Below are 22,750 nucleotides of genomic sequence, written 5' to 3' on the forward strand. Positions count from 1 at the left end.
ATGCATTTCATAGACCATCCCCATTAAAAATCCCCCCCCCAAAAAAGTTCTTGCTGCTGAGAGTACGAGAATCTTTAGCATTTCCTCAAAGATCCTTTAAAAAAAAAAAAAAGTTCTTGCTGCTGAGAGTACGAGAATCTTTAGCATTTCCTCAAAGATCCTTTACCTTTTTATTTTTTAAGTAAAGTCGATACACATTTTTATGCACTATATACTTTATTTGCTTGCTTTATGTCCCGTGACTACTACTAGTGCTACTCCTTAGGAGTATACAGGGGATGTTCCGCCATTTTGGTTGATGCACCTCATACGGTGCCTTTCAGGTCAGCTGGTCGTCAGCTGGTCCCACCGGTTACTGATGTTTCTTCCCCTACATCTCCCGGTGGGGAGATTTGTTGTTGTTTCCCAGATCTCCTGGAAGAACATTAATATACTAGTATTATTACTACTACAACTACCTCAACTGCTGATACTTCGCTTACCACTGAACGTACTGAGTCTTTGTGTTCTCCCCATGCCTGCAGAGGGTTTCTCCACATGCTCCAGTTTCCCCTCACACTAAAACCACGGGCCATAGGTTCGCCTCTGAGGCCAAGACCCCCCCTGGAAAAAGCATTCTTAAAGTTGAAACAAACTAACAAAACATGATAATCTTTTTGATGGAAAGTTGACTCACTTTTTTTTATCTATTATTGTTATTTGAAATTTTTGAAACTGCTGATAACATAATCCCATAGTACTTTTGCTACTTTTACAAACTACTGCTACTACAAGTTCTACTAAAAGTTCTGCACAACCTTGACCTTTTTATATTTCAGAAGAAAAGTTGAAATACATTTTTGCTCGTGACCAATATTCAACCTGCTTTTTGTTACACGATTTTGAGCTACTTGGAGCCACAGTCCAACTTCCGCTACTGCCTCAAGTACTTCATAGTTTTTGCGCTTCTGAATAAAAGCAGGTACGTATTTTCTAGATCTACAATCACTATACTTCCGTCTGCTTTTTTGTGTCGCAATTTCTCCATATCAGGAGCAGGCGTCTCACAGTTTAAAAATACCAACTTGTAAATGACCTCTATGGCACTGCGCTCTTCCTAGCTTCCTTCTTAGCGAAACCATTGCACATTTGTGAACTCTGAACTCGTCAAATGGCAGGAAGTACTGTTCAAATACATTTTGCAGGGCCCAGTCTGTTGACATGGTGTTTTTTAGCTTACAGCCTTGCATCTCGTCACACTTGTTTCTTCTATTTTTAGAGCCGTCCCCTTCTAGAGTCCAGCGAGGCTCCTCCGGGCCGGGCTCCTCTTCCCGATTGCCCTAAGAAAGTTAAAGAAGCGAGGAGCGCGTCACCCGATCCGGCCCCCAGGCGTGTGACGTCGCCGGGGGCCGGTTAAATAAGAGGGGCCCCCCAGCTATGGACAGGACCATTCTGTCTTAGGACTTCAGCTTCTCTGTCTCCCTGCTTTCCGCTCGTCCAGCAGCTCTCCACAATGGTGTGTACCCCCGTGTCGGAGTCATGTCAATCAGGATTATCGCCTTTTTTACTGAAGACATTGCTTTATACTTTGGATACTATATGGCTTTGTGATGTTTTAGCAGGTGTTTTATATGTGGATTATGGACCAAAAAATTGTTTAAAAGAAAGAAGAAAATACTTTGTCACTTTATGCAGCCCCAAAAATAAATTTAATTTGCAAATAACAGTAATGATAATAATCATCATCATCATAATTGGTGTATAATCTGTTTCCAAATATGTGCATCTTTTCAATGAACAATTACTAAAAGAAAATGTTTTGTTTTTGCTTGTCGTAGGCCGAAGGTGCAGCACCCGCCGCAGCTGAGTTCTCAGCGGACCAGATTGAGGGTAAGAAAATAATAATAATTAAATTAAATTTGCGTTTACAATGCCTTTGCCCTGTATGCCTTGTGCCGTCCGCAGAATCTGCCATTACGATTACAAAATTGTGAAGAAATCTGTCCAAATTCATCCCCAGTGGAGTTAAATTAGACGTTATGAGTGACTTCCATGTTTGGGACGCTATGTACAAGACGTGCCATGTGCAGTTGTTGCGAGGATTTGGCAAATGTCTATTCTAAGCCCCCCCCCCCGCGTACAGAAGAGGCGCTAAGCCACAGGCCAAGGTCTAAGGCGCTGGTGTCCCGTTTCAAAGGCCCCCGCAACATGAGGGAAGGCGTCCGCCATTTTGACCACACGGAGGGATACCAAATTAACCAAGTCTACATATAAGGGGTTAAAAAATGTTCAAATTGAAATTACAAATTGAAATTTGTATTTCAGACAATTTTAGAGCAAAAACGTAACTACACCTTATTTGGCCTTAATAAATGATGAATTAAGACTTAAATAATCATGAGCAATTTATTAGTTATGTGTGACTAACACTTAACTACTTAACAATGAATAAGTCAAGTGTCAAGTATGAGTTAGGTATTAACTGTAGTAGTTAAGTTGTAATGAAGTTCGTCAAACTTAACTAAAAAATTGTTCATGATTACTTAAGTGTTAATTCATCATTTATTAAGGATGAATAAGGTGTAGTTATCTATGTTTTTTTCATAATTTTGTTTATGTAGCCTTTTTAGCGTTGAATACCATCAAACTAACCCATGTGAAATTTGGGCTGTTGCCATGGTCAACCAAATCAATGTGCTCTCTGTCGAATGGCTAAAAGTCCTCAAAAGGGCGGCCATAGCGGTGAAAGTCATGTGACTGAAGCCCCTTAAGCGTACATTTATCTAGCAAGGTACTCCAAATGATACTTAAGCCACACCCTTTATTTTTTATTTAGCTCTCCGCATATGAAATCCTAAGTTCCAGTCTAAAAAAAGCGAATTGGCTCTGATTTTACTACCCGCGTGCTATGCCCAGGTGTGCGTTACCCCGCCGTCAGCATTCTTGGCTCTGGCGCTGGCTGTATATGGCATCGGGACAGCCAGGATCAGTTTGCATGCGTGTCTAAATGTGTACTGGGGGGAGGAGGGAGAGGAGAGCGAGGGGTGGGAAGGGTCACGTTGTCATTAATCTGTCAAATCTCCGACTTCACACATAGCTTCTGTTAGTGTCTGTTACAACAGTCGGAGTGTCGAGTTCCTCGCGGACAAAGGGGCACAGGGAGGACATGGCTAAATATGACAAGTGTCCAGGAAGATCAGCCAAACCGCGCAACTGGGAAGATAGGATTTTATATGTAGTTAGCATTTTAGCCCTTTTAAGTCAAGCTCACAAATAGGATTTTGTATTTAGATAGCAACAATTATCCATCTAAGCCCTCAAAAGTCAAGCTCACAAATAGGATTTTGTTTGTAGTTAGCATTTTAGCCCTTTTAAGTCAAGCTCACCGATAAGATTTTGTTTGTTTCATATTAGCCCTCAATAGTCAAGCTCACAGGTAAAATAGTTAGCATAAATATCACCGTAGCCCTATATGTCACAGATTGGATTTAGTATTTAGTTAGCAAAAATGCTAGCTTTAGCCCTTAAATGTCCGGCTATAGCCTATGTACCATAGTTAGCATAGCTTAACATTTTACCCCTCAAAAGTCAAACTCATAGATAGGATTTTATTTATATTTTTTCATAAATGATCATCTTAGCCCTATAGAGTTCGGGAATGTGACGTCACATCGCTAAGCATTATGGGATTAGCAGCAATTGTAAATTTACAGAGATTTTAAAGGTTAAAATACTGTGACTGTTCACATTAAAACACTTGGACACCACAAGTGAGTTAGATGTTTTTACCAGCAGTAACTCAGCAGCTAGCGGAGTTGTTCCAAGGCTTTTTTTTTCACTTTTTATACTGTTTTTAGCTAATGTTAGTCAAAGGAAATGTATGCTAACAGCTGCAAAGGTGGCGGATCTCCATGGTAACTCTGGAATTTCCCAAACTGTATAGAAATTGATTTGTAGTTAGCATAAATTATCATATTTAGCCCTCAAAAGTCAAGCTCAAAGAAAGATTAAATATATATGTTTTTTCATGTAGTTGGCAAAACATTTTAACCCTCAAAACCCCAAATTATAGATAGAGGATTTGTAGCCAGTTTGCAAAAATGATGGTTTTAGCCCTAAAAAGTGCAGCTATATGTAATTAGCATAACTTAACTTAACTAAGAATCTTAGCCTTCAAAAGTCAAGCGAGGCTACTTCTGGCTACAACTGGTGCTAAGTAACTAGTAGTTTTAACATTACTGCTGCTACTACTACAATTACTACTAGACAAGACAAGGCAAGTTATTTTAAAGAGCTTTGCAGACCAGCAATATAGTAAAAGTATGCTACTGCTTTAACAACACTAGTACTGCTTGCTACTACTTCAATGTTTACTGTTGGAGCTTTTAGTTTGTCTCCTGCTCTTTCTTTGGGCAACTTCTTGCTACTTAAATGACAAACATATCCTTGAGCTCTGTATATGTGACTTGTAAACCAAAGTCATTTCTAAAGTTGTAACTAGAAAAAAAATGGGGCAAAGATTGTCTTTTTTTGTAAGCAAGGTTCTTGTCACAGGGTCAACAGTTAAGAAAAGTCTAATGCGTGTGTTTGTTGGTGTTGTCTGCAGACTTCAAGGAGGCTTTCGGTCTCTTCGACAGAATCGGTGATAGCCAGGTGGCTTACAACCAGGTGGCCGAAGTCATGCGCGCCCTGGGACAGAACCCCACCAACAAAGCCGTCACAGAGATCCTGGGCAACCCATCCGCCGACGGTACGCTGCATTAGCACCTCTAAATGTAGATAGAGGAAGGACACAATAGTCCAACAATAAGAATAAAAAACGCTTGTATGTTTTGTCTGCATTTGAGAAGTGTGCTCTGTGGTTAAACTCCTGCATTTGTCGCCGTCAGACATGGCCAACAAGAGGCTGAACTTTGAGGGCTTCCTGCCCATGCTGCAGAAGGTCGATGGCATGCCCAAGGGAACCTACGATGACTACGTTGAGGGTCTGCGCGTCTTCGACAAGGAGGGTAACGGCACAGTCATGGGTGCTGAGCTGCGCATCGTGCTGTCCACCCTGGGTAAGGGCGCCTGCCTTTGAGGCCGCACTATGACCTGGTGTTGAAACGGAGGGGCTGACAGTGTTTGTGTGCTGCCCCCTACAGGAGAGAAGATGTCTGAGCAAGAGATTGACGCTCTCATGCAGGGACAGGAGGACGAGAACGGCAGTGTGCACTATGAGGGTAAGACTTATGCACCAGTGTACAATCAACATGCTTTACTTTTTACACAACCAATTTAATATTTACTTATTGTATGAAAACCTAATACTTTATTTACTTATTTTCGGATTCATTTCATATTCTACATTTATATTGTTAGAACAAACTATTCGAAGTATGCAGTGTCAGTTGACATATTGACATATTATTATGCAGATATTCCTAAATAAAGCTTTTTTTTTGCAATACCAAGAGTAATTTCAAAACATTACATTTCCTTTTTTTGTTTTTATTACATTTTTATAATTTATTTTGTTATATTATTACAATATTGGTTTTCAGACATAATTTCAATGTATCAATTCGGTTCCACTACTTAACTGAGATCTTTGGTGATTTCCTCTTCTACTGCTGAAGCGCCCCCATCTCTATTCCTTTACCTCAAACTGTTAATTACACTGCCATTGATTTGTTAGTGAACCATTTTAAGAATTTTACAGCTTCTAAAATCTTTTTTTCATGTTCAATTCCCAGTGCTGTCTGTGCTCTGACTTCTCTTTCCGATCATGCTTATTGATGTATTTTGTTTGAGAAAGCAGGCTTATGAGTCACAATCGTTCCCATTATTTGTGCGTTTCAGTTATAATATAGTTAATATACATATGTTTCTTTTCTTTTCTGTGCAGCTTTCGTGAAGCACATCCTGTCTGTGTAAGAGGCCCACAGCAGCCGGCGTGCTCAGGAGAGCGAGCCCATCGTGTGAGAACATCCACACTGTAAAGACCAACACGGAAAGACAAGGACTATGTGAACGAACGGGATGTTGAAGTTAACCCATTTTGTAATGTTTATTGTTGCCATCCACCGGATCCTCCGCCTCCTCCTCTCTCGCCCTCTCTCTCGGATCGTTTCTTTTCGACTGTAAGCCCCTGACCATCGCGGCCTCTCTTCCCCCCCCCCGGGGCGTGTCTCCACTCCCTCATGGGGTGAGGATCGGGGGAGCAGGGGTGACCACTCACCAAGTGGGGGTAGATCCCTCCGTCCCACCGCCACCTCATCCAGTCGCTCATCACTGGCCCAGCCGAGCACAAGCTGCTGGGGTCTGGTTCGTGGATTGACCGCCAAAACATCTCCCACTAAAGTTGTATTTATATTCATTCTGTCTCATTTCAGAATAAACTTTTCCACAGTACATCCCACTCGGATTGGTTCTTGATCTCTCATTACTGTAACATTTTCTGTGCTCTTTACAGGCAGCTCAATAAAGCCCTTCCATTTTTCTAAAGCTTGATTGAAGTTCAAAATCAACTCGTATATGACGTCACATGTGGGTTAGATTATGCACTTCAAAGACATCTGCACATTTATACTAAAGTCTTAATAATATTGTCTGTCTTTGTGATGAAATATCTTGGCTACCAACTGTCCAAGGTGCACTCCAACTCAAGGGTTCCCAGACTTTTTAGGACGCGATCCACAAAGTACTGATGCGATCAAGTGGAGATTCTCACAGTAAAATGTTTCTTAAGCTTATACTAATTTCAAGAGTCAAAACTTGCCTTATCTGGTTCAACATTAGTATTCATGTGAGTTGTTTATGTTGCTGTTTGATGAACGCTTGATTCGACTCAATTTACTTCGGAGACCGTTGATTCAAAACACCAAGTCCATGGATAATGGTCTGATCTCTCACCGTCAACCACTCACTCACACATCAAATTGAAATGGGACTTCAAAAGGTCTCGGCGATGATGTGCGCTGGTCAAAGTCGGGGTGGAACTGACAACTTTATATAACACTAGCTCTAAGACGATCTAACGCCTGAGTGCCACGTAAAAGAACCAGTTTCAAAATTACCCAGGCACAAGCTGAGGGCAGTTTCTTTTAAGCTGTGATTCTCAAATGGTGGGATCAGGAGTTGGAACCCAAAAGTGAGTCGCAGAACTGTTCGCAAGCGTTTCCCAGAAAACATTTATTTGAATATCAATCTATTAAAAAATATAGAAACACCCCTGAGTCTGTTGTTGTTGTTGTTGGGCTTTTTTAAAATCATGATTTTAGATTTTTTGGCTAATCTGATCCTTGTGAGGATATTAGATGGAAAATTCAGCTCCTATTTGGGTTCAGTGTCCACAATGCAATACCTTTTAAATGGTCAAAATATTGACTGGGAAATACTGTTTACTCTAATCCACACTCATTTACACTGTTTATCAGAAGAAGGGAGGGGGGATTTGGTGTTTAGTTGCTCTTTAAGAACCACAGCACCAAAGATTCATTGTATCACAGCTTGTCAAATTAAAAAAAGTAAAAAAATGTCTAGCCGTTTGCTTGTATGCACTCAAAAGCTAGTAAAATAACATTTGGGTATGCTAGATTTTGTGAAAAAACAGTTGATGTATTTAATTTTGTGGCTAAAAGCACAAGTTGATAGAGATAGAATAGTAATGACGCAAAGCCCTTCTTGCAGTTCAAGACGTGACCGTTAGATGGCGCCATTACGCCGAGATTTCTATATATAAGCCAAGCGCCCGAGCAAGACGCACTAGCTGCAGGATCCGTAGCTGCTGATATTCTCTCCACTTTCACGCTCTTTTTACGCCTTTATTCTCAACGTCAACCTCACGTCTGGTTAGCGCAGTCTGGGGTAAGTTTTAGTTTCTGCCACTTCGAATAGTTTTGTTAGAGTTGCGTTACTTGCTTATGGCGTTGACTTTTTATTGTTAGCTTTCTGGGTCACGTCAGGCTAACGGGAAGTTCACGAACCAATCAGCAGCCACATCGAGGCAGCAGGAGACCAATCAGAGAGCAGGACGGGCACAATGACACGCCCCCTTAACCTTTGCTCCATTAAACTACTTTTGTATGATAAATAAAACAACAATGTTTTAGCCTCCGTTAGCTTAAGCAACATGCTAGCCAAGTAAACCATTGTAGTTGATGTTTATTTATTATTATTTATTTATTTTTAAATTATATACACTGCTAAAAAAAATAAAGGGAACACTTGAACAACACAATGTAACTCCAAGTGTTGCCTTTATTTTTTATGAATAACGGGAACACTTGGAGTTACATTTGCGTTGTACAAGTGTTCCCTTTATTTTTTTTGAGCTGTATACTATATATGTTTTTTTTATTATTATTATTTTCCAGAAGATGCTTGCTCGAAGAGTCGCCAAATCCTGCTTATCCGGGCTTAGGAATGTTTCTGGTCAAAGTGGGGGGATACCAGCAGCCTCCATAAGGTAAACACGATTCAGAATGAAACATTTGAGGGCTACTTTTTCAACAGTTATCGAGAGATAGTTACTCTCAAAAAAAGAGTATCAACTCGGATTGCCAAAAAAAAGAGGACTGTTTACACGTCCCGCTTAAGGAAGTGCTTCACTATTACTCAAATTATTCATCAAAATAATCCTGGTTCTAGTCGGGACCGGATCAGCAGCATTCTGGATGTTCTGCAGCTGACAGTGAGAAGACGTTGCAGTCCTCTAACCTGCTGAAGACAAATGCATAGATTTGTTGCTTCAAGTCTGGTGTAGACACTATACCTTTGATTTTGACAATGATTTCAGATTTTATAAAAGCTGCTGATGTTATTGATTTATTGTGCAGTGTAAGTTCACGTCTGAGACTGTGATTACTCATCGGAAGTTACTTGAAAAAGGACATAAGTGGGATTTTAGCTCCTGCAGAAACCTTATTAATACCATTTTCAACATGCTCATTCTGTTGTTGTCAGACTGCAGCACAGCCGGCCCGACGAGGCCACCCTCCCTCCGTCCTCCTCGCGCTTAGAGAACGCCTCGTCCAAGACCCTCCTGGACATCGGCACCAGGCGCATCTTCAACGAGGACCACGACCTGTTCAGGCAAAGCGCCCGCCGCTTCTTCCAGGAGGAGGTGGTGCCACATCACTCCAAGTGCGAGCGCTTTTCACAAATGTTTTCACAGTGTTTGTCACGTTTGTCCATTATCGAGCGTTTGTGTGTGTCGCTTGTGTGGCAGATGGGAGAAGGACGGACAGGTGAGCAGAGAGGTGTGGGAGAAGGCCGGAGAGCAAGGCCTGCTGGGACTGCTCATACCTGAGGAGCAGGGCGGCATCGGGGGAGACGTGTACTACGCTGATATCATGTGGGAGGAGCAGTGAGTACAAGTCCAATACGTTTGCAGAGGTTTAAACAAAATGTCTACATACAAAAACAATAAATGCATAGATTTGTTGCAGGATTGTGGTATTAAAAATATTTGATCTGGGTCTCTTAAAAGGCATCAAATTGCATTAAATTAGACCTGCTTCCTCTGTAAACCCTGTCGAAGAAATTTAAAGAGGACCTATCCCGCAAAATCGACTTTTTGAGCTTTAAACCACATTATATAACGTTTCCTAATCAAAGCCGGAATGTAGTATTTCACTACATTCATGAAGTTTAGAGTGATCTTCAGGTTAATCCCGTTTTTAATTTAGTTGTTTCTTCTTCTATGGTGTCTGCGCTTCGTTCTGTACTTCCTGGATACAATTGCATCATTGTCGAAACCCCCAACGGTCCTCCACATTTTTAAGTGTGGCGTTAATCTTATTCCTACAGCTGCCACCAGGAGGAGCCATAGTCCAAGTCTTCTCCAGCTTGTTACTATTTAATTCTTACAGAGACATAATTTCCAATTATAAAATCAATGAATAATATTTTTTTCCTCTCTGTTACTGCAATATTACGGTGCACATTTACAGGAAAAATCGCTTTTTCATAACTGTCTGAAAATATTTCAGTAGCAGTATTATTGCAATATTTTACTAAAACATTTCAACTCAATACATTTCTAAAAACAAGGAACAAGGCTAAAATTGAACTAAATAAAAACCAATAATGACTAAAACCGTTTCATTTTGTTTTAAATTAATCAAGTTAATATTTCTAGGACATCCATTTATTCTTCGTTATAGTTGCCTAAAGAGATGATAAAGTTTTCACCAGCAGTCAGTCCTTCACTATTGACGCCGCTGTGTTTGTCACAGGATGTACTGCAACTGCTCCGGCCCCGGCTTCAGTTTGCACTCTGATATCGTCATGCCGTACATCTCCAAGTACGGCTCCAGGGAACAGGTGGAGCGCTTCATCCCCACGATGACGGCGGGGAAGTGCATCACCGCCATCGCCATGACGGAGCCGGGAGCGGGCAGGTCTGCGCTGAAGAGAACAAGCTGACTTAAATCAAATAATGTATCTCTAAAATGGCACCGTTCTGTTGTAGTGACTTGCAAGGCGTGCGGACCAATGCGAGGAGAGACGGCAGCGACTGGATTCTTAACGGCAACAAGGTTCGTATGGGTAAACGGACAAATCGTCATCACATCATATTTATTCACAAAATCTAACATGACTGATACCATTGCAAAGCTCTACATTTCGTGTTTTGCTAAAGCCATATGCTCTCCCTCTTAGACAATCTGCATTTTGATGCTCTGTTATTCTTCCTGGCCCTCCAACTGTATCATGTTTGTTTTGTGTTTTTCCCAGTTCGTGACACTACCTTGTGCTGCTCTTCCTCCTGCAGGTGTTCATCACTAACGGCTGGATGGCGGACCTGGTGGTGGTTGTGGCGGTGACCAACCGGGAGGCCAAGTCTCCGGCCCACGGTATCAGCCTGTTCCTGGTGGAGGACGGCACCAAGGGCTTCCACAAGGGACGCAAGCTGGAGAAGATCGGCCTCAAGGCTCAGGTGCACTGTGGTTATTGCGTTAAAAGATCGATCTGGAACTTAGATCAGGGCTAATGGATTGTATTAAAAGCAACATTATTCTTTCAGGACACGGCGGAGCTGTTTTTCGAGGATGTGCGCCTCCCGGCCGACGCTCTGCTGGGACAGGCCAACAAGGGCTTCTTCTACCTGATGAACGAGCTCCCTCAGGTCTGCAGATTATTCCAGAGCACTTTATGTTTGTCGTTGATCTCCCTTAAACGTCTTGTGTTCAGGAGCGTTTGGTGATCGCTGGAATGGCTTTGGCCAGCGCCGAGTTCATGTTTGAGGAGACCAGGAACTACGTGATGCAGAGGAAGGCTTTCGGTAAAACCATCGCTCACCTGCAGGTATGGAGATTGCTGGATGCTGAGATCCAATCTTGCGCTTCATTATTTGAGTTTCTTGATGCTGAGCAGTGAATCAGTGAAAGGTCGCCTTGGTGCCATCGCGTACTGTGTTCTGTCTACATCTCATTGGAGTCATGTAACGTGTCAACCTGCTTTAAATCGTCCACCATCATCCACTTAATGACTACAGCCTGGTGGCGCTGACGTCTGTGGTCCTGAAGTCTTTTGAGAGCTTGGTCCTGCCACTTAAGGACATCACCGCCCCCTTCTGGTTCCACTGCAGTTCAGGTCTGTGGACGACGCAGTCGACCTGGTCCTCCACTTCGTCCTGAAGCATCTGGACTCTCCAGGAACCTAAACCAGGATCCTGTTTGTGGACTTCAGCTCTGCCGTCAGCACCATCCTCCCTGGACTGCTACGAGACAAGCTCTACCAGCTCAGCGTGCCCGACTGCCTCTGCAGGTGGATCACTGCCTTCCTGAAACCGGAGACACTCGTGCTGCTGGGGAAGATCGTCTCGGACACTTGGACTACAAACACTGGAATCCCTCAGGGCTGTGTACTTTCCTCCTGGCTCTTCTCCCTGTTCACAAACTGCCGCACATCCTTACCATATGTGTCTTTATTATAATCTTCTGGTTTATGTTGCATGTTGCACGTTTGTACAGAGAAAAAAATCCTAGTTTGTCAACCGGTTCTTGAACAATAGCAATACACTGACTCTGATTCTGACCTATACTTCATGTTGTGTTTTTGCGTTCCTCTCAGACGGTGCAGCACAAACTGGCCGAGCTGAAGACGGACATCTGCGTGGGGCGAGCGTTCATCGACAGCTGCCTCCAGCTCCACGCCGAGAAACGCCTGGACGCCGCCATGGCTTCAATGGCCAAGTACTGGTGAGGAAATGGACACTTCAAAACTTCTAAACAACCAAAAAACAGGCCATTTCAAATCTACACATGAAGGCTGGAACTAATGTATGAGGTGGTACTTGGTGTTAAAAGGTTTGGGACTGTGCTAGAGGTTTTTTCCTTGGTTCATGCCAGTGCCATTGTTTTCTTTTTGTGTCATAACTTTGCAGGGCGTCTGACCTCCAGAACAAAGTGGCTACCCAGTGTGTGCAGCTCCACGGAGGCTGGGGCTACATGTGGGAGTACCCCATCGCAAAGTGAGTGTTTTAATTAACACCATCTGTGTCCTTCAAACAAATATTGGCTTTACTGATAACAAACAATGCTGACTTATTCACAGCTACAAAAACATGTTACAGGATGAAATCACCACTAACCTAGTCCCTGTCAGAACAGTAGAAAGAAATTAACTTTGGCAAAACCTCTGCGTAGTATTCCCTTCATACGCCGTTGACTCATGCCGTTTCTTCTTCTGCTGAAGCGCAACCACTGTGTCTGTATTTACCCTTGTGTCTTTGCAGGGCGTTTGTGGACGCCCGCGTTCAGCCCATCTACGGAGGCACCAACGAGATCATGAAAGAGCTCATCGCCCGCAGCATCGTCACTGCCAAATGATCCTATGTTCTTCTCAGCGTTCGATAGTCTCCACCAGGGGCCTCGTGGAAAAGGAACACGAATAATGCACTTTCACTTTTGGTAACAATTTTTTTCTAAATCTATCTGCTGTGGTGGGGCCCCCTAGCCTGTGTGGGGCCCCCTAGCCTGTGTGGGGCCCCTGTGCGTTTGCCCAGCCTTGTTGTTCTTAGAAACAACCCTGCTCGAAAGATTGTGCCTCACTTCCCTGTTGTTCAGAATGATGATCTCACTGTGTAGACGGTCTCTCTGTGATTCTAACTGTCAGTGATTTACCAGTTGCCTAAACATCATAAAAATAAGAACAAACTTGTTTTATAACGTTGTGTAGTTTGAAATAGACTTTATTTTTGTATTGATGCTCGACTAAATTGAAATAAAAACATTTGCATCATTGAGCACACTGTGCCATTGTTGTCTGTAGGGGGCAGCAGCTCCATGGATTTAGCTTGTTAGAGATGGAGCGCGGGAAATAGGTGACAAACGTATTATTCCCCCACCTCAACAAGTAACTAAACCAAGTGCTTAATATTTACAAGGGTTTCTTTCAGAGAATAATCTGTACATTTCATCTCTCATACCTCCTGCAGTAGTATCTCTTTTTTGATGCTGATGTGCATTATTACTCTTCATTGCAAATATTTTCATCTAAACCTAAAAATGATGATGAATTTACAAAGGTTTTCTGTTATTGCCATTACAGAGACATGGCTTATTTAAGATTCAAATGTTGTTGTTTTTTAAAGTTACCTCCTTACCGGTCCTGTCATCATGTACAACAGAGTAGGACGTGGTGCCGCTCTCTTTATTCAGAAAAATATCAAACAAGATGATCTACTGCTCGTGTCAGATAAAAGTGGGATGGAGCTGATGGGTTCTTTTGGAGAGAAAAATATTATTATTGGGTTATTTACCATCCTCCAGATTTTGGCATTCATTATTTCATTAAAAGTCTATCTACTTCTCTTGGCTTAAATTCTGAAAATAAGCTTTGCTACAAAGTAGGAGATATTCTAAAAAGTAAAATGGATGCATATACTGATTAATTCATCAATACTCTTTATTCCAGTTATTTTTTTCCTATTCCAAAAAAGTTAATGACAAGTTTTCAACCTTAATTGATAATATAATTACAAATAATTATTCAGATGACTTTCCTGTATATAATGTTGCCATATATATAGGACTTGTATGGCATTAGTTCATTTAGTATAGTGTTACCTGTGCAGTAGATAACAGCAACTACACTTTACTTCATTTATATTGTCAATTCACTTATTATTATGTAGATATTTCTAAATAAAACGTAGTCATTTCACAATATTACTTTTTTTTTGTTTTTGTAACATTTTTGATGATTTCTTTTATTTCAATATTGGGTTTTCAGACGTTTGATAAAAGGAGATCTATGAGACATAAATGAACTATTTTAACCAGCTGTAACTCCCTCACCATAAACATACATGGTCTTTTGCTTCATTGCTTCAGCTGAAGCGCTCCCATTTCTATTTCTGTAACAAGAAGGGACAAATGTAAAGTGCACAGTGCATTTTAAGCAGGAGGATAACCGGTCAAGTTCCCTGTTAAACTTTCATCTCATCTCCAGAAAGTATTGCATCAATAAATAACTAGGCTGTAAGTCAGGTCAGGTCAGTGACTTTTATTATAAAGGTTCAACATAAGAAGTCTTTTTTTCCTGTAAATCTGTAACCAAGAGAATGTCCGAATGACCTAAGGTAATGTTCTTTCCCCAGATGTGTCATTCCCTAATATGACTTTATTTGCCATGTGTGAGTAAAGCCACAAAGCTTCTTGTGTTCTTTTGTGTTACATATTCTCTCTCTCTCTCTCTCTCTGTCTCTCTCTCTCTCTCTCTCTCTCTCTCTCTCTCTCTCTCTCTCTCTCTCTCTCTCTCTCCTCTCTCTCTCTCTCTCTCTCTCTCTCTGTGTCTCTCTCTCTCTCTGTGTCTCTCTCTCTCTCTCTGTCTCTCTCTCTCTCTGTGTCTCTCTCTCTCTCTCTCTCTCTCTCTCTCTCTCTCTCTCTCTCTGTGTCTCTCTCTCTGTCTCTCTCTCTCTCTCTCTCTCTCTCTCTCTCTCTCTCTCTCTCTGTGTCTCTCTCTGTGTCTCTCTCTCTGTCTCTCTCTCTCTCTAATCTCGGATGAACTCTTAAATTGTATCACTGCCTTGCTCGCTAACTTTCCTGACACTGGGCGCAAACAACAACACGGGGAAGAAAACCCCGATGCAAACGCGGTTAAAGGCTAACAACATCCTTCCCATGTGGAGCCGCTCTTCTCACGTAAGTCTCAGGACGAGCTCATCTATGTCTCTCTCTCTCTCTCTCTCTTTTTCCCTCCCGTGTGCGCAATCTGAGCCTTGGTATTGATGAGCAGGTGACGCTCTAAAAGTCGTCCTCCTCTGAGACTTTTACGCACGAGTTTATACACAAATCTGTTTCAAAATGTACCATGACTGTTCAGATCAGGTTTAGCTCATGACGGATTTTTTTCATTTTTTTTTTCAAAATTATCCAAGGGCAAGACCAACCACAGAGCAGGCAAGGCAAGGCAACTTTATTTATACCGCGCATTTCGAACACAAGGCAACTCAATGCGCCTTACAAAAGAAAAATATCCGAAATCACAATCAGTTAAGGCAAAGCACATATATAAAAACATCGACATGGGAAACGCACAGCACACCTGGGCAGACGCAGAGGGGTTTGGGGCGTGGTTAGGGAGGGGATGTGTGTGCAGTTATTTGTAGAGTCCTTGAAATGAATGTTGTGAGTGATTGTTTGTAGATTTAGTCGCAAAAGCCTTGGTCCGTATCTGGTTTCAGCTCCGTGACTTGACCTTGAGCGGGGAATGCAGACGGTGTAGGAGAGATAAGAGGTCCAGCTCCAGTAATAGTTCATTCATTTAGGTAGGTAGTTCCTTCACAGCTCATCCCTTTTCCTGCCAAGATGTCGCCCTCCTTTTGTCCGTCTCCACAGCGAGCTGCCAGGTGGTGCAGAACAGTCCATCATTGTGTGCTTTACTTTCCTGCAGGGGCTGGACTGGGACTGAAAAACAGCCCTGGACTCTGACCAGCCTGGCCCAAATTAGCGTAATTGTGACACTTCCACAAATACATATTTTAACCTTTTACCCCCCGCCTTAACATTAACGAGTGCATTTTCCCCAGTTCGGCTTTTTATGAGTATTTTTTTGATCGGTGTCATCAGCAAAAAGAGCGGGAAAGGTGGTCGTTGAAACAGAAGCAAAATCATTTATATAAATAATGAATAATAACGGTCCCAAAATTGAACCTTGTGGTGCAACATACTCCACGGAATTCCTTTTAGATTCATGTTTTTTCATACTGGGCTTTACCCAAATCTAAAAGCGTCTCTGGAGATCAACAATGCAACGCCTCATTTGAATGCTAAGACCAACAAAAGTGATGGAAACTTTTCGTCACGTCGCCACATTTTTGTCATAGGTCACAGGTTGTTTTTTTAATTATTTTTTCTATCATTTTTTGTTGTGTTTTTCTCACGTTTTTGTTGACTTTTCATCCTCTTTTTCTCGCTTTTTTATTTTTTTTAATTTTTTTTAGCTTTCAGATTTGGGTAAAGCTCTGTTGAGGCGGGACCGGTGGCCCGAGAGCCAGTGGCCCTTCCGTGCTCTTCCAGAATGGACATATGGCCAGTCCGCCCCTGCTTTCCTGTATAGTTCCATCACTCGGTCACTCCCTGCTCCAAAGTGACTTTCCGATAAACCAGGGCAAAGCCAAAGCCGTACCCTGTTATCAAAAGTCCAAAGAAGTAAATATCTTTGATGTCTCCGACCGACAGGACCGCTTGGCAAACGATCCACTTACTCCGCGCATCCACCGTAGCTGTGAAAGTCCGGTCAGGGCAGACGACCTCCTCCGTGGCCTCACTGTGAAAAAACCTTATCAGTTGCGCTGAGATTCCAGTTAGTCAATTCCATAGTTTAGCGGTTCGGGAGGACAGCGAGCAGGTGGTCCAAGAGAAACGTCTGCCGAGTTTGATCGTTTTGGTTAAGGTAAACAAGTTACTTAGTTCTGCTTTAACTTGAGAAAGAGCTCCTGGGCATGTAGGCTAAGTAAACCATTGTAGTAGTGGATAAAATATAGGCTACAGCAGGCTACATATATGTTGTTTTGTTTATTATTATTTTCCAGAAGATGCTTGCTCGTAGAGTCGCCAAATCCTTCTTTTCCGGTTTTTGGAATGTTTCTGGTCAAAACAGGGGGATACCAGCAGCCTCCACAAGGTAAACACGATTCCAACGCTTATAGTGACATAGACACTCACAAGAAGATTACTCGCTACTGTATTTACATTTTCCAGCTTGCACTCGCTTTTTAGCACCTGTCTTGATAAATGACCCGCCTACTTTTTGTTTCAATGTGCACCTGGCCTTTAGTCAATGCATTCTTATCCTCTAAGTGTTCGTTCTGTTGTTGTCAGACTGCAGCACAGCCGGCCCGACGAGGCCACCCTCCCTCCGTCCTCCTCGCGCTTAGAGAACGCCTCGTCCAAGACCCTCCTGGACATCGGCACCAGGCGCATCTTCAACGAGGACCACGACCTGTTCAGGCAAAGCGCTCGCCGCTTCTTCCAGGAGGAGGTGGTGCCACATCACTCCAAGTGCGAGCGCTTTTGAAGAATGTTTTCACAGTGTTTTCCAGTGTTTGTCAGGTCTGTCCATTATCGAGCGTTTGTGTGTGTCGCTTGTGTGGCAGATGGGAGAAGGACGGACAGGTGAGCAGGGAGGTGTGGGAGAAGGCCGGAGAGCAAGGCCTGCTGGGGCTGCTCATACCTGAGGAGCAGGGCGGCATCGGGGGAGACGTGTACTACGCTGATATCATGTGGGAGGAGCAGTGAGTACAAGTCCAATACGTTTGCAGAGGTTTAAACAAGTTATGTTAGAATGTAATGCAGAATGTAGTATTTCACTACATTCATGCCGTTTTGAGTGATCCTCGGGTTAATCCTGTTTTTAATGTAGCTGTTTCTTCTTCTACGGTGTCTGCGCTTCGTTCTGTGCTACCTGGAAATGAATTAATTTAAATTCAATTCAACTTTATTCTGGACTCTTCTGGACTCCATAAAAAATAAAATAAAAGGCTGTACTCTGTACAACAGCCAATCTGCCAGAGTATTAGCCTGGACATACAAGACCCTGCATTGTTCCTAAATGTCTTCATTATCTGACATGTCCTCAGTGATGATGTGCCCGAGGTACTTGATTTTGTTGACAACATGCAGAATATCATTACACAAACAAAAGTTTGGAAAAGTCATGTTCTTGTCTTTCTTGCAACATTGTTAAAACCCCCAAACCTTCCTTGGACAGTCTGGACTTCCATTTATTCTTCAATATAACGCCTAAGTTAATTTGCGTAGTAGTCAGCCTTCACTATTGACGCCGCTGTGTTTGTCACAGGATGTACTCCAACTGCACCGGCCCTGGGTTTTGTTTGCACTCGGATGTCGTCATGCCGTACATCTCCAAGTACGGCTCCAGGGAACAGGTGGAGCGCTTCATCCCCACGATGACGGCGGGGAAGTGCATTGCTGCCATCGCCATGACGGAGCCGGGAGCGGGCAGGTCTGGGCTGAAGAGAACTTACATCAAATTGTCTTTCAGATGTATCTCTAAAATGGTACCGTTCTGTTGTAGTGACTTGCAAGGCGTGCGGACCAATGCCAGGAGAGACGGCAGCGACTGGGTTCTTAACGGCAACAAGGTTCGTATGGGTAAACGGACAAATCTCATATTTTCAGTTTTCAATGATTGTCTCTACAGTTTACGCACCCTGGTGGAAACATCAGCAAACCACCTCCATATTTCACAGTAGGAATGGTGCACTTTTCATTTTAGGCCTTGTCGACTCCTCTCCAGACGTATGTTTATGGTTGTGGCCAAAAAGTTCAATGGTCTCATTGCTCCAAATGATTTTGTTCCAGAAATGTTGAGGCTTCTCTCTGCTGTTTTGGTTTATTCTACGCGAGATACTTTGTGGCATTTGCGTAGTAATGGCTTTCTTCTGGGACCTCGGCCTTGTAGCCCATTTTTCTTCAAGTGCATCCTTATCCTGGTTTTCAGAAGTTATTTTAGGGTTGATGAACAATGTTCCTGGCAGTTGTTGCAGAAATGTTTGTTGGTCGACCTGACCGTGGTTTGGTTTCAACAGAACCTCTAATTTTCCACTTCTTTATCAGAGTTCTAACACTGTAAATCGGCATTGAAGTTAGCTCTTAAAAGAGAATGTGTTTTTGCTAAAACCATACGCGCTCCTCCTTCTTAGACAATCTGCATTTGTTTTGTATTTTTCCCAGTTAGTAACACTTCCTTGTGCTGCTCTTCCTCCTGCAGGTGTTCATCTCTAACGGCTGGATGGCGGAATTGGTGGTGGTTGTGGCGGTGACCAACCCCGAGGCCAAGTCTCCGGCCCAGGGCATCAGCCTGTTCCTGGTGGAGGACGGCACCAAGGGCTTCCACAAGGGACGCAAGCTGGAGAAGATCGGCTTCAAGGCTCAGGTGCACTGTGGTTATTGCGTTAAATAAAGGTGCCTTTTGCATCGATATTTTACATTCCATCTGGAACTTAGGGTATTATGTATTCATCAGTCCTCTGGTGACTCTGGTGATGTGATAACTCTCATTTAGAGATTTACAGTCTAACCTTCATTTCGACACACAATTGCTGATGATTATATTAAAAGCAACATTATTCTTTCAGGACACGGCGGAGCTGTTTTTCGAGGATGTGCGCCTCCCGGCCGACGCTCTGCTGGGACAGATCAACAAGGGCTTCTTCTACCTGATGAACGAGCTCCCTCAGGTCTGCAGACTATTCCAGAGCACTTTTTGTTCCTTTATGTTTCTCATTGATCTCCCGTAAACGTCTTGTGTTCAGGAGCGTTTGATGATCGGCAGCATGGCTTTGGCCAGCGCCGAGTTCATGTTTGAGGAGACCAGGAACTACGTGATGCAGAGGAAGGCCTTCGGTAAAACCATCGCTCACCTGCAGGTATGGAGATTGCTCAATACTGTTATCCAATCTTGGCCTTCATTATTCGAGTTTCTTGATGCTGAGCAGTGAATCTTATTGACCTATGGTTCATGGTTGGTTTGTTTTTGCGTTCCTCTCAGACGGTGCAGCATAAACTGGCCGAGCTGAAGACGGACATCTGCGTGGGGCGAGCGTTCATCGACAGCTGCCTCCAGCTCCACGCCGAGAAACGCCTGGACGCCGCCATGGCTTCAATGGCCAAGTACTGGTGAGGAAATGGACACTTCAAAACTTCTAAACAAACAAAAAACAAGCCATTTCAAATCTACACATGAAGGCTGTCGTGGAAGTAATGTATGAGGTGGTACTTGGTGTTAAAAGGTTTGAGACCCACTGTGGTAGAGGTTTTTTCCTTGGTTCATGCCAGTGCCATTGTTTTCTTTTCGTGTCATAACTTTGCAGGGCGTCTGACCTCCAGAACAAAGTGGCTACCCAGTGTGTGCAGCTCCACGGAGGCTGGGGCTACATGTGGGAGTACCCCATCGCAAAGTGAGTGTTTTAACTGTGTCCTTCAAACAAATATTGGCTTTACTGATAACAAACAATGCTGACTTATTCACAGCTACAAAAACATGTTACAGGATGAAATCACCACTAACCTCGTCCCTGTCAGAACAATACAAAGAAATGAACTTTGGCAAAACCTCTGCGTAGTATTCCCTTCATACGCCGTTGACTCATGCCGTTTCTTCTTCTGCTGAAGCGCAACCACTGTGTCTGTATTTACCCTTGTGTCTTTGCAGGGCGTTTGTGGACGCCCGCGTCCAGCCCATCTACGGAGGCACCAACGAGATCATGAAAGAGCTCATCGCCCGCAGCATCGTCACTGCCAAATGATCCTATGTTCTTCTCAGCGTTTGATAGTCTCCACCAGGGGCCTCGTGGAAAAGGAACACGAATAATGCACTTTTGTTTTTGGTAACAATTTTTTTCTAAACCGATCTGCTGTGGTGGGGCCCCCTAGCCTGTGTGGGGCCCCTGTGCGTTTGCCAAACCTTGTTGTTCTTAGAAGCAACCCTGCTCGAAAGATTGTGCCTCACTTCCCTATTGTTCAAAATGATAATTTTACTGAGTAGACGGTCTCTCTGTTTTTCTAACTGTCAGTGATTTACCAGCTGCCTAAACATCATAAAAATAAGGACAAACGTTGTGTAGTTAAATAATCATCATCATTTGAGCGTACAGTGGCGTTGTTGTCACTAGGGGGCAGCAGCTCCATGGATTCAGCTTGTTAGTGGACATGAGCTGATCTTGTGCATTTATTACTGTAGGCGTTTTCAAAATAATGCATCAACACAACTTGTTTTTCACATTCCAACATTCTCCCATCCGACGGGACTCCCTGAATGTTCAGCCTTTTGTCCAGGGCAAGTCTCGAGCAAATGTCGCCGTTAAAAAAATCAGAATAAATAACTTGAACTCGCCCAACCCTCTTCCCGGATGCTTATGTTTATGTTTCTGCGTCACACTATGGTCCATTTCTTGAAACATTTGAACATTTCTGTGACAATGTGCACCAGACACAATCCCCGAAATCGCTTTTTGAATCGTGTCCTTGTCCCTAACCTCCATCTGTTGACAATTCAAGTCTTATTTCTGATCATGACTTGCACTTAAATATGAAAAAAAAAAACACCAAAGTGAGCCACAGACTCCATGGCAACCCCCCGCCAAACCGTCCCCACTTGTGCGGAATGCCATGGACGTGGAGAATCCCCTCTCCAGACGTCTTGGATGAGGTTTGTTCCTTTGAGACTAGAATGTGTGTCACTGTGGAACTCCCGGACACCGAGCATCACGCCGCCGCTCCTTCAATCCTCTCCTCCCTCTCTCTCTCTCTCTCTTCCTCTCTCTCCTCGACTTCATCCTTTTTTTGCTCAGCAACAGCCACACCCCACAGCTCTGCTCTGGTGCTCACTGCAGACCACACTCTCTCTCTCAGATTGGGCAATCATCCAAAATGTCCTAAATTCTTAAAAATGTTTATGCTACAAGCGATATTGACAAAAATTAACATCTCAATGTTTTGGGGACTTTCTCGAAAACAATTCTGAAGTGATATTGTTGCAAGACATATGCAAAAATGTGCTGCAAGCATCTTCATTTAGGTACATTGCTTTGTCGTTCTCATAAGATATTTGTAACAGACAAAAGGGCAAAAAAGAAAACACTTTCCCCATTATTACCCCCCACCTTTTCCCCACATTTCCTGATTTTGGAGATAAACTCGACATTGTCATCCATTGTCTTCCAAACCGCAATTTCGATATCTTGCAAATAAATATTGCCCACCTTTACTGTATGTACATTTCAAATAAACTGGGATTCCAGATCTCGAGCCAGGAGCTTGGTCAGGAGTGCCTGGCTGGAGGAGTTGGCCTGTTGTGCATGTTTTGGTGTCGACGGGGGAACATTCAAACTTCCAGATAATCGTTCATCATGTATGTCCAGCTCTAATTTTCCGGTTTTATCTGATATACATTTATTGTTAAAATACAATACTGGTCCATTGCTAAACAGTGGCAAGAAAAAGTAAGTCCACCTTTTGGAATTTCTCACATTTCTGCCTAAACTGGTCACTGAATGTGGTCTGATCTTCATCAAAATCACAGGAATGATTAAACCGTGTCTTCTTAAACTAATACCACCCACACATTTACATTTGATCATATTTTTTATTGGGTACAACATGTAAACATTCACAGGAGAGCATGGGATAAGTAAGTACACCGCCTGAATCTCGCTGAACTGCAGCAGTTCTGGTAAGAGTTATGGTCCGAGAGTCATTCTGATCATTGTGAGCGTCTAATCTGCAACTTCAGAAAAGCAGTTATTGAGTCAGCA

The 22,750-nt window shown here is 43.0% G+C and overlaps 3 protein-coding genes across 4 annotated transcripts; all 3 read left to right on the forward strand.

Moving 5' to 3' along the window:
• Positions 1 to 1,406: 1,406 nt before the first annotated feature.
• On the forward strand, positions 1,407 to 6,379 carry mylz3 (myosin, light polypeptide 3, skeletal muscle). Of its 2 annotated transcripts, none has more exons than XM_079581590.1 (6): positions 1,407 to 1,499; positions 1,825 to 1,869; positions 4,586 to 4,729; positions 4,869 to 5,039; positions 5,124 to 5,201; positions 5,867 to 6,379. In XM_079581590.1, exons 1-6 carry the CDS (start codon positions 1,493 to 1,495, stop codon positions 5,893 to 5,895), a joined length of 474 nt encoding a protein of 157 aa, XP_079437716.1. In that variant the 5' UTR covers positions 1,407 to 1,492; the 3' UTR covers positions 5,896 to 6,379. The 2 variants fall into 2 exon arrangements, with proteins under 2 accessions (XP_079437716.1, XP_079437715.1); XM_079581589.1 differs by having other exon boundaries at positions 1,412 to 1,495; positions 1,818 to 1,869.
• A 1,332-nt stretch (positions 6,380 to 7,711) lies between these two features.
• LOC306981898 (long-chain specific acyl-CoA dehydrogenase, mitochondrial-like) lies at positions 7,712 to 12,870 on the forward strand. Its single transcript, XM_079581634.1, has 12 exons — positions 7,712 to 7,827; positions 8,337 to 8,428; positions 8,926 to 9,105; positions 9,191 to 9,328; positions 10,200 to 10,364; positions 10,436 to 10,502; positions 10,739 to 10,903; positions 10,991 to 11,092; positions 11,158 to 11,271; positions 12,040 to 12,167; positions 12,353 to 12,439; positions 12,704 to 12,870. Exons 2-12 carry the CDS (start codon positions 8,340 to 8,342, stop codon positions 12,795 to 12,797), a joined length of 1,329 nt encoding a protein of 442 aa, XP_079437760.1. The 5' UTR covers positions 7,712 to 7,827; positions 8,337 to 8,339; the 3' UTR covers positions 12,798 to 12,870.
• A 4,138-nt stretch (positions 12,871 to 17,008) lies between these two features.
• LOC306982042 (long-chain specific acyl-CoA dehydrogenase, mitochondrial-like) lies at positions 17,009 to 20,995 on the forward strand (the record flags this gene model as incomplete). The annotated part of the gene is made up of 11 exons (XM_079581804.1): positions 17,009 to 17,097; positions 17,295 to 17,474; positions 17,570 to 17,707; positions 18,274 to 18,438; positions 18,511 to 18,577; positions 19,207 to 19,371; positions 19,574 to 19,675; positions 19,751 to 19,864; positions 19,987 to 20,114; positions 20,309 to 20,395; positions 20,650 to 20,995. 11 exons carry the CDS (start codon positions 17,009 to 17,011, stop codon positions 20,741 to 20,743), a joined length of 1,329 nt encoding a protein of 442 aa, XP_079437930.1. The 3' UTR covers positions 20,744 to 20,995.
• Positions 20,996 to 22,750: the final 1,755 nt, after the last annotated feature.

The sequence above is a fragment of the Gobius niger genome (genome assembly GCF_951799975.1).
Source record: "Gobius niger genome assembly, chromosome: 23".
Classification (NCBI taxonomy): Eukaryota; Metazoa; Chordata; class Actinopteri; order Gobiiformes; family Gobiidae; genus Gobius; species Gobius niger.

Coding starts and splice junctions, on each gene's coding strand:
- mylz3 (XM_079581589.1), top strand. Junction 1,870..4,585: donor CTCAGCGGACCAGATTGAGG/GTAAGAAAATAA, acceptor TGTTGTCTGCAG/ACTTCAAGGAGGCTTTCGGT. Junction 4,730..4,868: donor GGGCAACCCATCCGCCGACG/GTACGCTGCATT, acceptor TGTCGCCGTCAG/ACATGGCCAACAAGAGGCTG.
- LOC306981898 (XM_079581634.1), top strand. CDS start 8,340: ATGCTTGCTCGAAGAGTCGCCAAATCCTGCTTATCCGGGCTTAGGAAT. Junction 10,503..10,738: donor GGATTCTTAACGGCAACAAG/GTTCGTATGGGT, acceptor TTCCTCCTGCAG/GTGTTCATCACTAACGGCTG. Junction 11,272..12,039: donor AAACCATCGCTCACCTGCAG/GTATGGAGATTG, acceptor CGTTCCTCTCAG/ACGGTGCAGCACAAACTGGC.